The sequence below is a fragment of the Leptinotarsa decemlineata genome, unplaced genomic scaffold (assembly GCF_025532065.1).
Source record: "Leptinotarsa decemlineata unplaced genomic scaffold, Ldec_3_MD MMD2_P_RNA_scaffold_2, whole genome shotgun sequence".
Lineage (NCBI taxonomy): Eukaryota > Metazoa > Arthropoda > Insecta > Coleoptera > Chrysomelidae > Leptinotarsa > Leptinotarsa decemlineata.
The window spans coordinates 8,840,264-8,856,518 of NW_027412529.1; the positions used below are offsets into that span (position 1 = coordinate 8,840,264).

The following is a 16,255-nucleotide window of genomic DNA, read 5'->3' on the forward strand; positions in this document are numbered from 1 at the left end:
TTATTCTCGTTACATCTAGAAATGCAGCGAACATCGAACATTCGCGCGCTCTTAGCTACGTCACAATTGGTTTATGGCTACCAGCGGCGGCCGGTGTTATTTTCTTTAGGGCATGATTTACAACAATACATACATACATGCATGCATGCATCCTCACAAACTTTATATTAGTATGTAGATATAAATACAGATATGATATAAAAGCTTGCTGAATTCACCTGTTCAGATAAATAAGTAAACAATATGTACCAATATGATATCCAAATATTTTTGCAATACTGTGATTCAGTGTGAGGATAAGGCGCGTAGCAAGTAGTGACACATATTATATTGAATTCATATCCGTTTCTCTTTCAAAAAATATATGCCTATATCATTTTTTTCAGAGGAGGCTCGTTGAGTTGCCTTGTGGTCGAGTCCGATGGGGGCTTCTACTCGGCGATGTCGCCCGTTGCCATGAGGCTCCAGGACAGTCCTCCGCCCGCCGCCAACGTGATCGTCGAGAACAACAACAACAACGTTGACAATAAAGCATCGGGATCCGAGCTGGAGCTACTCGCCAAGCTGGAGGAGGCGAATCGGCTATTCGAGTCGGACGCCAAGTCGCTCAACTCGTTGAGCGGTGCCTCGGCCACTTCTGGGCACTCTCGGAAGAGCTCGGACACGTCGCAGATATCGCTTACTTCCGGTGAGTTATTATTTTGTTAGGTGATTGCAAATGACGTAATTTACAGAATCGTTGAATGATAATTTGTTTTTAATAAATGCGCAAATTATTATAATACAGTGCGGACGTAATAAATCTGTCTTCTTTATTTATCACTCTTTTATTAGATTCACATGTATGTATGTTTGTTTGTTTGTCTCCATGATATAATTCGAACTCACTTCACTTATCAATGGTCATTTTTCTAAACAATATACGGCTGATTGATTCCAAAGTTTAGATAAAATAAATATAGTTTAAAAAATTAAAAAACACGCTTTTATAACATACGAAACTTAAAAAATGAAAAATAAATATAGTTTAAAATACTAATAAAACACACGCTTTTAAAGAACATCGAACTAAAAAGTTAAAAATATGTTTTTTGAATATATTTTTTGTATATCAAGCGCCCGCCGCTTTTTTCACAATAAAACTAGTATTTTTCGTTCGTTATTGTTTTAGGTTTATTTAAAAAAATATTTTCAACTTTTTAGTTCGATGTTCTTTAAAAGCGTGTTTTTTAGTTTTGTAAACTATATTTATTTTTCTTTTTTGGGAAAGAAAGTTTTTGGCTTTCTACTACTCCATCTTGATACAAAAAAGAAGGATGAGGGAGTCTTCCAAAGAAAGGAAGGAAGAAACTCTATACATGGATGTGTAGATCATGCAAAGAAGTAACTTTCAGACACAAACTGAAAGAAAGTCCTCCTGAAACAGCTAATTTCATATAAACATTGAATTATACGAAAAAAAAAATTCTTTCGAAACAAATACTTCTATATGAACACTGAATTATACAGAAGATACTTTTCTCTACTCAGTTCGTATTTCAAAAATTCGTTGTGGAATAAAAATCAGATATCATTCACATGAGTTCTACTTTAAATGAATGGTAATAAATTGCACTTACGTAGAACACTGCCATCCTCACTGGTATACACCGATGTTTCGCCTTAAGACACTTGCCCTAAGGCTCTTCAGTACCAAATTGGATAACATTATAGAAAATACACACACTTCATACATGAATTACGATTTTTTAATGTCACGGAATAAGCTTGATCTGCTTATGTCATCGATGACATCGTAATGACATTCATTCACCTATTTGATTTAATCCCAGCCAAGAGGAATCTTATTTGAATTGAAGGGGTTATATTTTTTAGGAGTGATTAATTTTTGTATAGAGTTACTTCCTTCCTTTCTTTGGAAGACTCCCTCATCCTTCTTTTTTGTATCAAGATGGAGTAGTAGAAAGCCAAAAACTTTCTTTCCCAAAAATTAATCACTCCTAAAAATATAACCCCTTCAATTAATTTATTTTTCATTTTTTAGTTTCGTATTTACATAATAATGAGAAGTAAAATCTGAGGGACTTGCAGAATCATATTGATTAGGTATTTAATGTAACTATTAGATACAATAACAAATCAACACAATAATTAATTCGGATGAATATTAATGCTGTAATTTTGTTTCGAAGAACTTCTTACAGTCATCTGATGATTATAGCTAGAGTTTTCTCGCAAAATCAAACCGTTATTTTAACACCCGACACGTGTTTCGACCACCAAGTGAGCATCTTCAAGAGGAAGATCAAACTGATGATACTAGCTTGGCTAGCAAAACGACCGTGAGAAAAAGTACTCTAGCTCAAGTTTCCCGTGGTTGATATTCCAGGGCTTTCTAGCCTAGCAATCTCCATTCTGAATGGCAAATTATCAAATCAATCTATTAGTTCATTATATTTGTAAATATGTCAGCGAGTGTGAAGTGTAGGTATTATTGGTTACAGAAGTATATATCAAGAATTTCGTCCTATATTATTTTTTAACACTTTTTTATTCGACTGCCCTCTTTAAATCCTTCATTTATATTACGTCTAACTTTATAAAATATTGTTTCATTCGCCATGTCTCGGCCAAGAATATGCTTTTTATCAAGGTGGCATACATTATCACCAATTGGCGATAAGTTATTGAAATTAGCATAACAACTGAAAATTGTTTATATTTACAAATACGTTTATTGTAAATATTATTATTTTTAGCGCACTTTCGTTAACTAATTGGAAGTGTCTAGTGATATCAAATGAATTTTTCACACATTATACCAAGGATTTCAAAACTGTATGATTCTGATATGAGGGAAAGAATTTAACCCATTCTCAAAAAAATAGCATTGAATGTTACTCAAGATCAAATGGTTAGTATGTATGTACCTATGAAACTGTTCAAATTTCGCGGGTTACGCTTTCGATTAGCGTTTTTTTATTTCTTTCTGTTGGTACACTCGTCTCGAGTGTTCTAAGTTTTGGCTGTTTAGTTTATTAGTGAGAGGCATAAAAGTTAGAACTGTTTTGCATATTCAGCGATTTTCTGCTATCGAAAAAAATTATTCGAAGAATTTGCATCAAATTTTTGACAGTGGCATACGGTGATTGTACTCCGAGTCAAAAAAATGTTAACAATTGGTACCAGCTTTTCACAAGAGGTCGACGGGATATGAATGACAACGCTCGCCGCATTACATCAGCAATCGATGAAAATGTTGGGAAAATGAGGAAAATTGTTATGAAGATTGTTATGAAGAGAAGTTGCTAAGGATGTCGGCATATCAGTTGGCTAATGCCATGCAATTTTTTCGTAAATTTTAGTCATGAAGCGTGTGGCAGCGAAGATCGCTCCAAAATTGCCGAATTTCGAACAAAAAAACCGTCGCATGAGCTTCGCCCAGAAATTGTTGAATGACGTCAACGGAGGTCACCTATGGTGAATCATGGATATATGGTCATGAAATCGAAAACCAAAGTCCAATCGTCCCAATGGAAGAGCCCAGGAGAGCCAAGACAAAAAAATACGCCAGCATTTGGCCAAAAACAACACCATAATCATGCCTCAGCCACCGTATTCACATGATTTAGCCCCCTGCGACATTATCTTGTTCCCAAAATTGAAGATACTCATGAAAGGACGGCGTTTTGCGACGATCGAGGACATGACAACCGAATCGCTGAGAGAGGACATACCCAAAAGTGCATATGAAAACTGTTTCGAGGATTGAAAAAAAGCCAGCACGAGTGTATTATATATAAGGGGGACTACTTTGAAGGGGACAAAATAGAAATTGATTAACCCATTTGTGCTCAACTGATCTTTTTCTTCAAAACACCAATTTTTTCTAGTTTTATTGTTAGATTTATGTAAGTTAAAAAATATTCTGGAGAAAACAATTTTTTTTTGACAAATCCAAGAGAAAAATACGTGTACTCAAACGAGTACAATGGGAACAAAAGTGGTAAAATGTTTTCTGTGAAATATTTTTATTCGCTACTAACATTACCAGTGTGAAATTGTATAAAACAGTTTCTTTCTAAACATAATGTTATGTTACATTTTTGGCAGCTCCATCTTGCACGTAAGTGGCAATGGTTGCATCTCAATTGTTTTTCTAATTTTCCTGGGTAGTGTCCTGTCCCATCATTCACCATTGTGATGGACTGTGTGAAATCTTACAGATCAAGTTTTTTTGTACCTAGACTCTATAATTGCTAACTGAAAGGTCAACACCTGCTATCCCAGAATTGTATAGTATTTCCAATACCAATTGGAACAGCACAGAGAAGGAATTCCCGCCTCGACGTAGGCATCGGCATATTATTTTTCAGTGGTAGTTTTTCAGTTACTTATTCTTACAATCATAGCAATTGATCACCCCTTGAAAAAGTTATCTCAACTAAATTTTTCCACCATGGGTAATTATGAAAAACTTCGAAATTTAAGGTAGTTGATTTCCGAGTCGAAAACTCAAAAATACAATGAAAACACAAATAATCACACCAAATTCTCGTCAAACATATATTTACAAAATAATAGAGGCCAACAAAATTGCTAGAAAAATCAAAATTCTTCTTCGCTATATTCGGATGAGGTGGAATCATCATCGGGTTGAATAACGATCGGATTTATGGAACTTTGCACATAATATTTGTTCTCTTCCTTTCATAACGTGGGCCACACATTTCTTCCACACATCACTATTACCTACTTCATTCACCACTCGCCTTATATTGTCAAGCACCACAGCATTCAAAGTCGGTGACTGATTACATTACATTGGGGCCCAAACCATTTCAATTGGATTGAACACACAATAGTATGGAGGCGAACGTGAGAGAATATGACCACGTGTTTCACACATCGAATCAATAATATACTCTTTTTTTAAATTACGTTGTTTTATGGTCGCCAGTAATACCTTTTTCGTTGGAATCTTTTTGGGTATTTCCATGTCATGATTTCGCATGAAGTCAAAAATATCTGCTTTTTTTGTGTTACTGTTTGGTATTGTAGTCCATAACCGAGAATGATACGAAACGTTATCCATAACAATAACCGAGTTTGGGGGAATATTTGAGAGAAGCTGCTCACTGAACCAGGTTTCGAATAAAGCCGCGGTCATATCTTCGTGGTAATCAGCAGACGAATCTTTTATATTTTTGGCCGACAGAAGCAAAGCGTTAGGTACGAAACCACTTTCATTCCCGACATGCAAAATTACAACACGTTTTCACCTTGAAGAAGGTGTGTTCAAAGCCCAATACTTGGTTTCCTCTACCCAGCCATATTTGACAACATCATGGGTGTCAAACCAAGTTTCGTCGAGGTAGATTATATGTCTGCTGGATTCTCGGTAGCTTTTGTAGTCGATTAATAAGAATCAACAGTAAACTGATTAATATAATGTTTTATTTGAAATATTCCGCAACCACAACCAATATATTAAACTTATTCTCTGCGATCGACCATACAACACACTGTCCCATTCCACTCGTCGTCTGCTAGCCTTTTTTTTTCCGTTATCAGTTCGTACTCGCGCTCAGCCACAGTATACTATATACAGTAATCCCACTTCGGGTGATTTTTTGTTTGAATTTTCTACACGCAGACCCAGGAGTTGCAGTCTCAGGTCTGCGCAAACGACGAGTTCAAGACAGGCACGCAATCAAAGCGTTTAAACACTGCTCAACATAACAAATATTCATATAAACTGCTCAAAAAAATACAGTCGATGAAAACCATGTTGGGCACCTAAGAAAATTGTACAAATGATAATTTTGCATTTGTGTAATATTCAAGTAACCCAGATCATTTCGACAATGATGAACTATGTTTCAAGTAGATTTTAAAAATTCATGGGATCGGATGTGACAAAATATACTTTAATTTCAACAAGAAAAAAGACAAGATGAAGAACGAGTTTTGTTATTCATGAACCATGGTACTGTGCAAGAGCTCTCTAGGAGGAATAACGAGTCCCTGTGTGTATACAACCGTGATAGCATGGTCTGCACTGATGAGGAACACTTCAAAACGGTTCGCAGTTGGTTCCTTGTTCGAATCAGGCGAAATCCCACTATTTGTCCTAGAGAGCTCTTGCAAAGTTGTTTCTTCAAAGTGAGAATCTTTGCAATTATGTCTGAGGCGACTTGGATTCCGAAAGGTTAACAGTCGTAAGGTATTTTTGATAGTCAAATTTACATTATATAAGAAGTTGCTGACTAATAGGACATGTTTCATTTAGAATAACTGTTTTTAATCTACGCAGCAACTTTTCGGGGTTGATTAGACATCTAGACTTGTATAGATTCAAATATCAACATTTGTCAATATATGTCGAGTTATTAGCTAAAGAAGTAGTTGTTTTCTGTCGGAAAACATATATAATGGTATAGTCAAAATGCATTTGGACTTGTCAGTGATTTTATTATCAATTTTTACTTGGATAAAAGCTGGAAGCAGCAAAACAACCTATTATCTTACAGTGTAAATAATTCATAACTTCCGACTCCGAAAACTCTCACACACATTTATAGTTAGTACATACATACAAAAAAATTATTTTTGTATGATTGAACACTACATACTTAATTACTTTTTTACTTCTTCAAGTCCTGAATAGTAACTACATAATTCAGAAAGAATAGGCTCTACAGATTCCTTAATCTTGAGTGATGAATTCGATTAGGAATATTTTTAATAATTGGTCCTTAATATAATCGAATCGGCAAACTCGTCCGCCATCTTGAATTCTCCAATCAATAAAGGAATATGCTATATTTGGCCCCAAAAATCACTACAAAGAAATTTCGCATGGATTCGTACCATGGTTCATGAATAACAAAACACGTTCTTTATCTTGTCTTTTTTCTTGTTGAAATGAAAATATATTTTGTCACATTCGAATATGAACATCTGCCGATTCCATGAATTTTCAAAATCTACTTGAAACTTAGTTCATCATTGCCCAAATGATCTGGGTTACTTCAATATTACACAAATGCAAAATTATCATTTGTACAATTTTCTCAGGTGCCCAACATGGTTTTCATAGACTGTTTTTTTTTTGAGCAGTTTATATGAATAGTTGTTATGTTGAGCAGTGTATACACGCTTTGGTTGAGATTGTAGTAGGGAGAAATGTCATTAGTGTCAAATACGTCATCATTATAAAAAATGAAACTCCTGAACACCGACATCAAAGGGACCGACGCTGAGTGAAACTACTGTATACAGAAATACTGTGGCTCAGCTACTTTTTATCCTTTGATATCCATTAGCGTAACAGGCAACTCTCCTAGAGGGTAGAAACACGGAGTCGATCTCCTAACACTTTTCATTCGCCTCAAATATTCTTGTCGGAGTTGAACAATGCGTGTCGATTCCATTATGACCATCCGATTGTTCAATTTTTTATATTTGAAATCACAAGACAATAAGACACCTCGTAGACTTTCTAAAGATTTGTAATTGTAATCGGGATAGTAGAGTAATTTATACCAAATAATTTCCAAAGTTGGTACTTTTTAATCTATTGTTGACAAATTATTTGCAGGTAAGTAGTGGTTCCACTAGTTAATTACCGAAAAATAAATTAGGATAATCATCATTTAACAAAAAGTCCATATCGGACCAAAAAACTTTAGGTATATAAACAGCTGACCCTTGTCTTTAGATTCAGTATCAATTTGCTTCTCCTGAAGATGCTAACCTTGTTAGCGAAACGCGCGTCGAGTGCAAAAATATCAGTTTGGTGTTAGGGTAATTGATCTCTAGAAAAGTTTTCAAAAATTGGTTTGCAAAACACTCACTACCTCACCTAACCCCACGCACACACGGCACTGATAAAGAAATATTGTGAAACGGACAAAAAATTAGTATTCAGCCAGTCCAGCTAGCCGAGCCTTTATTCCTCAACTACATTTGATAGCACGTTTACTAACTATCTGGGCGACTAGGGGCCACAGGCAAGAAATGTTTATGACTGTACCAGGGACACTTTGGACATAAAAGCACTGGTACTAGATACATTTCCCATTTGCCGGGCAGTGATTATGGACACCCCTCGTAGTGCTCTTATTTTTATTACCGTTCCAATTAGGAATGGATATACTATAATTAGCAAACAATCTTGGTTGGGGCACATCAATTTTTGCTTGTTCTTCTTTAGACCATCGTTTTACTTTAGCTAGAGGCTCAGTGCTGTCATAAGTAGTTCCCATCGTTACTATATTATTATCTTTCCATCTGACGAATAATATCGAATTGCTGCTATCATAACAATAATCATAGTAACCACGCTTTTGTTTCTTCATTGTTTTTTCACAAGGTAAGGGGCAGTTTTTTGTTCGATTACTTCTTACAGTTCCGGTAGCCCTATATCCCAATTGTCTCAGAGTTGTTAGCAAACCATGACTCGAGAAATAGTTGTCGAAAAAAATAACATGGTCTCCAGGTTGTTCAATGACTTCAACAAGTTCTAAAACAATTTTGGATCCCAGAGGCAAATTTACACCAACCACATTTGGAGAAGTTGATTTTGCACCACAGTAAGTGTCAAATTTATTAACAGTATCCTGTAGATGAACATATATTCCAATCTTTGAAACCAAAGCGGACTGGTTTCCCACTGATGAATTGCTTTGACGAATGGTGTCTAAAATACTCCACCATAGCCTCCTCTATCGAGAGCTTGTCATGAAATAAACCCCACTGAAAAAAAGTTTTCATTAATTTTATTCATTAGGGGGCGTACTTTGAACATTTCATCTGTTTTATCGAGTTCTGTATTTTGAAAAAAAATTAAAATTCACCTCGTATTTACGTTGATGAATATTCTATCACATACCATGTGACATGAAATTTGTTATTTATCATATACTTGTTAATTTCATTATATTGTTACCTAAACTCCATTTCGTGGTATACGAAGCGTCGTGAAATTTCATTTTTCATCTTTCCATCTGTGGAAAGTTTTCGGAAAGGTTAAACTAAGAAATAACTTGTAAGTGTAGAGATTTGTAATACATTTCATTTTCACTTTCAGAAAGTTCATATCTGCCTGTTCTGTAAAAACTTCATTCCAAGAACTGGCAATTTTATTCAATTCCTGTGCTCTGCAGGAACTGAAATTCTAGAAAATCTAGATGATAATTTTCCTTTGACCATTTTTACGTCGATATGTTTAAAGCTTTTCCTTCGCTGAGGATCAACTTCTTTTTGAAGTTAAAACCATTATTATTATAAACGCTTCTATTTGAAGTATGTAATTGAACGTATCGTTAATTTTTTTGTTGTTCGGCTTTCAATAGATACGAATATAGCTATTTCTATGCAGATGTGTATTATATTTTGTATCGATGTGTAGTGGGAATAAACGTTGTTTTTGTTTTGGATTGTGACCTTTATAAGTTGAGTGTTACGTTTTAAAGAATTGTGCGAGAAATTGTGTTTTATAAACTCTAGATAATGAATCTGGTTTTTCGTTTTTCGCTCATTGTGAAACGAGTTACATTTTTGGTTACCATTTTATGCAAAGGTAAGCAACCTACCTTTCAACAGCTCCCCTTCAATAATATAGTTAGGGAGCTAACTAATTTTGTCATTCAATAATAATTTCTGATTATATAAGAATCACAATAACTATATATATATATATATATATATATATATATATATATATATATATATATATATATATATATATATATATATTTTTAATAATTTTTTTCAATGTCAAGTACTGAAAGGTCTACCTTGGGACAAAATTTGAAATGTTTATTAAAGTTTCAGGGCATACTACGATATTTTTTCTTTGTCGAAAATCGGGATTTTTTATTAGCGATTTTTTTATTGAAAAAATCACTACGCCACTGGATTCAGAGTGCCTCTAAATAGGCGTGACCAAATATTCATGAAAAAATATTCATTATTAACAAAGTTATGACAACTCAAAAATTCGAAAACTCACACAGCTAACAGTCACAATATATAATTTTTTTATGATTTGAACAATAAATTGCCGCCAGATAAAAAAAAAACAAATAGCGTAAATATTTTTAATGAAAATAACGGAATTACATTCACACAATTCAACTAACAATGAAGCAAAAAATTTTAATAAACGTAAGTAACTAATAACTAATTATTGAAATATTTCGATTCAGTGCAACAATTAATTCTAACTCATATTCTAGTAGCCTCTACTAATCCACCACGTATTTCGATACATGTGTCGTAGCGCTTACGAATGTTTCTGATTACGTTCCTTAGTTCTTGAGGGCTGCACATACCTGTCGAATTCTTGCACAAAGTCCATTTCTATCTCTTGAGCGGTTTTTGTAAACCTTTTCTGTGAGAAGTCCCCAGAGAAAAAAGTCCAAAACTGTGAGGTCTGGAGATCTGGGTGGCCACTCTATAAACGGACTACCACGGCCTATCTATCGGTTTGGAAAATGTTCGTTAAGCCATTGCTCTGGCATAATGAACTGAACACCCATCTAACTGGACAATTAAATTTGATCGTTCATTGATTGGCAGCTCGTGAATACCATCCCAAAACTCTGTGTTTAAAAATTCTAGAAACCTCTGCGCATTAATGTTTTCCTCAAAAAAGAAAGGACCAATAATTTGTCGTTCAATATCCCACACCAGACGTTAATTTGTTGGGAATACTGGCTTTTACAGTTTATTACCCAGTTAGGATTATCCGCTGCCCAATAGCGACAATTCTTTGATGACACTACTCCATTTGTAGTGAAAGTGGCTTCGTCGGTATATAAAATATTTTTTAGGAAATTTCTATTGTTCACTACTATTGGAATCACTACACTGGAAAAAGTCTGCGTTGTTATCACACTAATTATTACTATTAATACTTGTCCAACGACGTCACATTTTAAACAGATAACAAAAATTTTAAGTAATCATAACTGCACCATTATCGAATTTCAACACTCAAATCGCGATCAGTTCCTGAACTGAACATTGACAACACGCCGGGTATAACCATCCTCGCGTTCTATTCGTCACCGTAACATGATCTCAAATTTAATTTTATGACTCTTGGCAGCGGCTTTATTTCCTCGTATTGGTTTTTATGGCTTTTGAGCTCGCCGACAGCTTCAACTATTCACAATACAGGTTACTTCCACAATGCCTATCCGTTTTTCAATGAGTATATCAGTATTTCCGAAATCCATATAAAAATCCTAGTCTTTGGTTTACATTTCTTTGTGGGTATGTCTGTAATTTTATGTAGATGCCAACTGCTCAGAGCCCATTCAGCGAACACATGTCGTTGTCTATGGTCGTTTACCTTCATTTCCTGGGTCAGTGGAATTTTGTACGGTTGCAGGCCCAAGTCATGACGCAAAATTCGCCAAGTTGTGGTCTGTGAAAGGCCTGCACACTCTCACAGATCGTTTACTGAACCAGTGGACTCATATTCATCCACCACATTGCGAAAAGTAGGACGATTATGACGACCGTAAACTGGGATTTGTTTGAAGGTGATTGCCAATGTTTCATGATGAATTTTATCAGTTCGGACTTGCATTGTCTAATATTATATAAAATGGTTTGAAATCCCTGAAAGAACTAATAAAAAAGAAAAAATAAAAAAGACTAGCTGAAAATAACAATTATATCAAGTCAAAAAAAACGGAAATGAAATTACAGTTAAATAAAATACAAGTAAAAATAGAAAAATTAAACAAAAATAAAAAATAAAATACTGTAGATACCCAACAAAACGTTGTGAAGTAACTTGGCTTGGAATATCTTAATTTTTTATTTATTTTTTTTATTTATTTTTTTATTTTTGTTTAATTGTTTTATTTTTACTTGTATTTTATTTTACTGTAATTCCATTTCAGGTATTTTTTTGCTTAATATAATTGTTATTTTCAGCTATTCCTTTTTAATTTTTCTTTTTTATTGGTTCTTCCAGGGATTTCAAATCATTTTTTATAATATTAGACAACGGAAGTCCGAACTAATGAATTTCAAAAAGAGGGACATTAACATTTTTTAAATCAAAGTTTTTTCTTGTTACAGGTACGAGTTCGAACCAGGAACGTACCGAAGATGGAGGTGAAGAGGATTTATGGGTTACCTGGGGCCACATCGTCAACGACTGGGAAAATAACTGGAAGAAACAAAACCCTCAAATAAAAGAACTAGTCCGAAGGGGTATTCCCCTTCATTTTAGAGCTATAGTTTGGCAGCTACTGTGCGGAGCAAACGAGGCGCCGGAGAAGAAATTATATGCGGAATATATTAAAGTAAGTGTCACCGGTATATGACTACAAGTTTTTTGACGCCTTTGAAAGTAAATGGATTTTGGTTCTGAAAATAATGGCACCTGATCAATTTCTATCGTATCTAGAGGAATACTGTCCCCAAAACCGTTTTCCTCCAGTGTCAGCACTGATCGAAATTTTTTTTGGTGCATTGCAGACAAAGTCCCCGTGTGAGAAAGTAATCAGGAGGGATATCGCCAGGACGTATCCAGAACACGAATTCTTCAAAGAGAAAGATGGCCTCGGGCAAGAATCCCTGTTTAATGTGATCAAAGCGTATTCTTTGCACGACAGAGAAGTTGGATATTGCCAGGGTACCGGTTTCATCGTCGGACTGCTTCTGATGCAGGTAGGAAATGTTACTTTTTCATTTTGTTTTTGCATAAAAGGGAATAATTATTTCGAACGAATTCAAAACTGGGAAATTTCTTATGTATTCCTTGAGCTTTAGAGAGTTAGATGACCACTTTAAAATAATTTTAAAGTCTTCGTCTAACGTAAGTTGCAGTGATGATTGTTATCCAATCAGATTGTAAACTATTCGATTCAACGTATTCCAAAAACACTTTATTGTGAGATTTTCACTAAATTGTTTTACAAAAACGCAACACGTGTTTCGCCATACAATGGCTTCATCTGGCGTGTCTTTCAACTAATTCTACACATTCAATACTAAATATATATATAGTTTATGGAGTACCTGAAATCAAAGTACCTGTAAACGAAGTACCTGAATTTTAAGTAGCTGATATTTTATCTGAGTTTCTAACGAATTAAATTACCTGCACTTATGTTCCATTTTCACATTTGAAAAAATATATTCAGTAACGGAGAGTTATTGAGTTCTAATTGATCATTCAGTAAATTACCCGAATTCCTGAATCTATTGATTTCTAAACATTCTAGATGATTAAGTTTCAAACTCTTCTCTTCTAAATGTAACATCTCGTACTCATGATTGAACTCATGTCCTTCTGGTAAAAGATGGTTTGCAAATGTGGAATTGGTCTTTGTATTTACAAAACTACTCCTATGTTCTTTAATTCGTTGGAAAAATGTTCTTCCTGTTTGGCCAATATACAGTTTTGGACAAGAGCCACAAGTCAGCTTATATACTCCTGATCTATCCGACACCAAAGTTTTGTCGTTATTGTTTTTAATAAATTTACTTAGGTTATTATTCGTTCTATAAGCTACGTTTACGCCTTCTTTCTTAAAAAAACGGGAATATTCCTGTTTGGTTCCCTCACATATGTCAATGTCTTATAACTAACGTTATCGCATCTTGAATATGGGTAGACCAGATCCATGGCTTGCTTTTGTCGTTTTTTGGAAAGAATGGAGCTTACAATATCTACCTTATAACCGTTATTAATTGCGATTTGTTTGATCAAATTCAGCTTTTTCTGGAAATCCCTATCAGACAGTGGAATATTCAATAATCTGTGAAGCATACTATTGAATGCAGCAACGCCAGATGAAGCCATTGTATGGCGAAACACGTGTTGCGTTTTTGTAAAACAATTTAGTGAAAATCTCACAATAAAGTGTTTTTGGAATACGTTAGTTATGGATTTTCATCAAGTATCGGCCGATTCCATCATATATTCGATTCAAATTATACAGGGTGTAACTGAATAAGTGTAAAACATTTAAAGAGGTGATTCCTCATTGTCTTATTATTTGTTTACCATTTAAAAATTTATTTGCGATAGCCTGTTTCATTCTAAACAAAAAATATCTTTTGGGATTTTTGCCCAAAATAAACCAGTTCGCAGCAAAAAATTATTTTATGAACAACTACAGAGATACATCGTCATAAATGCGAACTGGATTTATTGTTATTTTGTAGTTAGTACCTGCATTAAACGATTGAAGGGTAATGAACAAAACTAATTTATTAATAACAAAACACACAACATGTAGAAATCATAGTAAATGTTCAATATGTCTACCTTCAGACATCACGCATGCGTCTAGACGTCGGCGCATTGAGCCACGTATTCGCTCAAATATTCCTGGAGTCTCTTTGATCACCCTGCACGCATCGATGATGCAGTTTCTCAAGTCCTCCATATTGCGAACAGGAGTACAATAAATCAAATGCTGTAAATGACCCCAAATAGAGAAATCTAGAGGATTGAGATCCGGGGATCGAGCGGGCCAGTTCTGTGGTCCTCCTTGACCTATTCATTGATTTGCATATGTTTCAGTTAAATGCTGACGTTCTAAAATGGGCGGGAGCCCCATCATGCATAAAAAACATATCTCTTCTGAAACTCAAAGGAACTTCCTCCAGCAGTACTGGATGCACTTCTCTTGAAAATTGAACGTATGCCTCACCATTTAATCGAGGAAGTAGAAAATGAGGTCCAATCAAACCATCCCCAATAACTCCGTGCCACACTTTAAGAGAAAACTGTTCTTGATGGTTAGTTTCGACAATAGCGTGAGGGTTTTCATCAGCCCATATGTGGTAATTATGAAAATTAATAATCTTGTCCCGAGAAAAACTACATTCGTCTGTGAATTCTATCGTCTTCAGAAAGTCACAATTTCTTCTAATCATTTCTAGCATTCAATTGCAAAATTCAAGACGGTTCGGAAAGTCTCGCGGTAACAGTGCCTGTACTCGTTGCAGATGGTAAGGATATAAGAGTTGTTCCTTTAAAATTCGAAATACCGTCATATGATCAACATTTAGCTGGAAAGCAATTTTTCTAGTACTGGTAGTAGGTTGTTCTTCCATCAAATTAAGTTCTGCTTCCTCAAGCTGTGGTCTTCGTACTTCTCGATAGCGACCACAATCCTGCGTTCTTTTATCGAATGAACTATATTTTCGTAATCGTTGATGAAGTCGAGCAAATATTCTATGTGACGGATGCTGCCATTGAGGATACATTTCAGCATATCTTCTAAAAGCTTCTAACCCATTCCCCTGCGACAGATCTTAAACGTAATGCATATCAGCCATTTCCTCATTTGTCTATGCCATTTTAATAACAAGTGAATTATTAAAGTAACAAATTAAGAACAGAACATCAACACACAATTAGTATTAATTCAATTTCGAAAATTCAGAAACTGACAGCGTCATACCAATTTAATTGTCACTATCGCTAATAGTGACCTACTAGATAGTTTAATTTCGAATTGTCGCATTAATGACGATGTATCTATGTAGTTGTTCGTAAAATAATTTTTTGCAACGAACTGGTTTATTTTGGGCAAAAAAGACAAGAGACGTTTTTTGTTTAGAATGAAACAGGATATCGGAAATGAATTTTCAAATGGTAAACAAATAATAAGACAAAAAGTTACATTGGAAATGAATTTTAGGGGTTGCGTTTTCCACCCCTTAGAATCATGGGGTAAACCAAATAAATTTCTGGCTAAGTTTCTTTTTGATAGTACAAAACGTCAGATCAATTTCAGTATTGTAATTTTTTTAGTGCTTGTGAAAAAAATTGTTATACAAAATTTATGTACCCCCTTTAAGGGGCTGTATCTTAACAAAGGATGCTCCAATGAAATTTCTTTATATGAAAGATCCCATCTCTTTTTCGGTGAGGAATCACCTCCTTAAATGTTTTACACTTATTCAGTTACACCCTGTATTGAAGTATTAACATGCCGTTAAGTAGAAGTTGAAGAGCTTGTAAATAATACAACAATAGAGCAAACGTGAACAGAAAAGTAGTGGTTTCAATTGTATATATCATTTTTTTTTTGAACTTCCATTGTTACCAATTATTTGAATAGAAAAATAACCCAAATCACTCTTGAAAAATATCTTTAAAAAATTCATGATTACCAGCAACTTTTGAATTAAAGCCCTTTTTGTGATCATACCTTATACCTTAGTCATTTTTATATGACATTTTTACTTTCAAGAAAAAAAGTTC

The 16,255-nt window shown here is 34.6% G+C and overlaps 1 protein-coding gene across 4 annotated transcripts in view; it reads left to right on the plus strand.

Annotated features, from left to right (window-relative positions):
• Evi5 (Ecotropic viral integration site 5) overlaps positions 1-16,255 on the plus strand; it is a 118,156-nt gene that overhangs the window by 67,633 nt on the left and 34,268 nt on the right. For all 4 annotated transcript variants that reach the window (XM_074183010.1, XM_074183011.1, XM_074183003.1 and 1 more), the window contains exons 2-4: positions 387-688; positions 12,106-12,332; positions 12,508-12,699. In XM_074183010.1, the coding sequence (XP_074039111.1) occupies positions 442-688; positions 12,106-12,332; positions 12,508-12,699 (666 nt within the window). In that variant the 5' untranslated portion in view covers positions 387-441. The remainder of the gene's footprint in view (positions 1-386; positions 689-12,105; positions 12,333-12,507; positions 12,700-16,255) is intronic.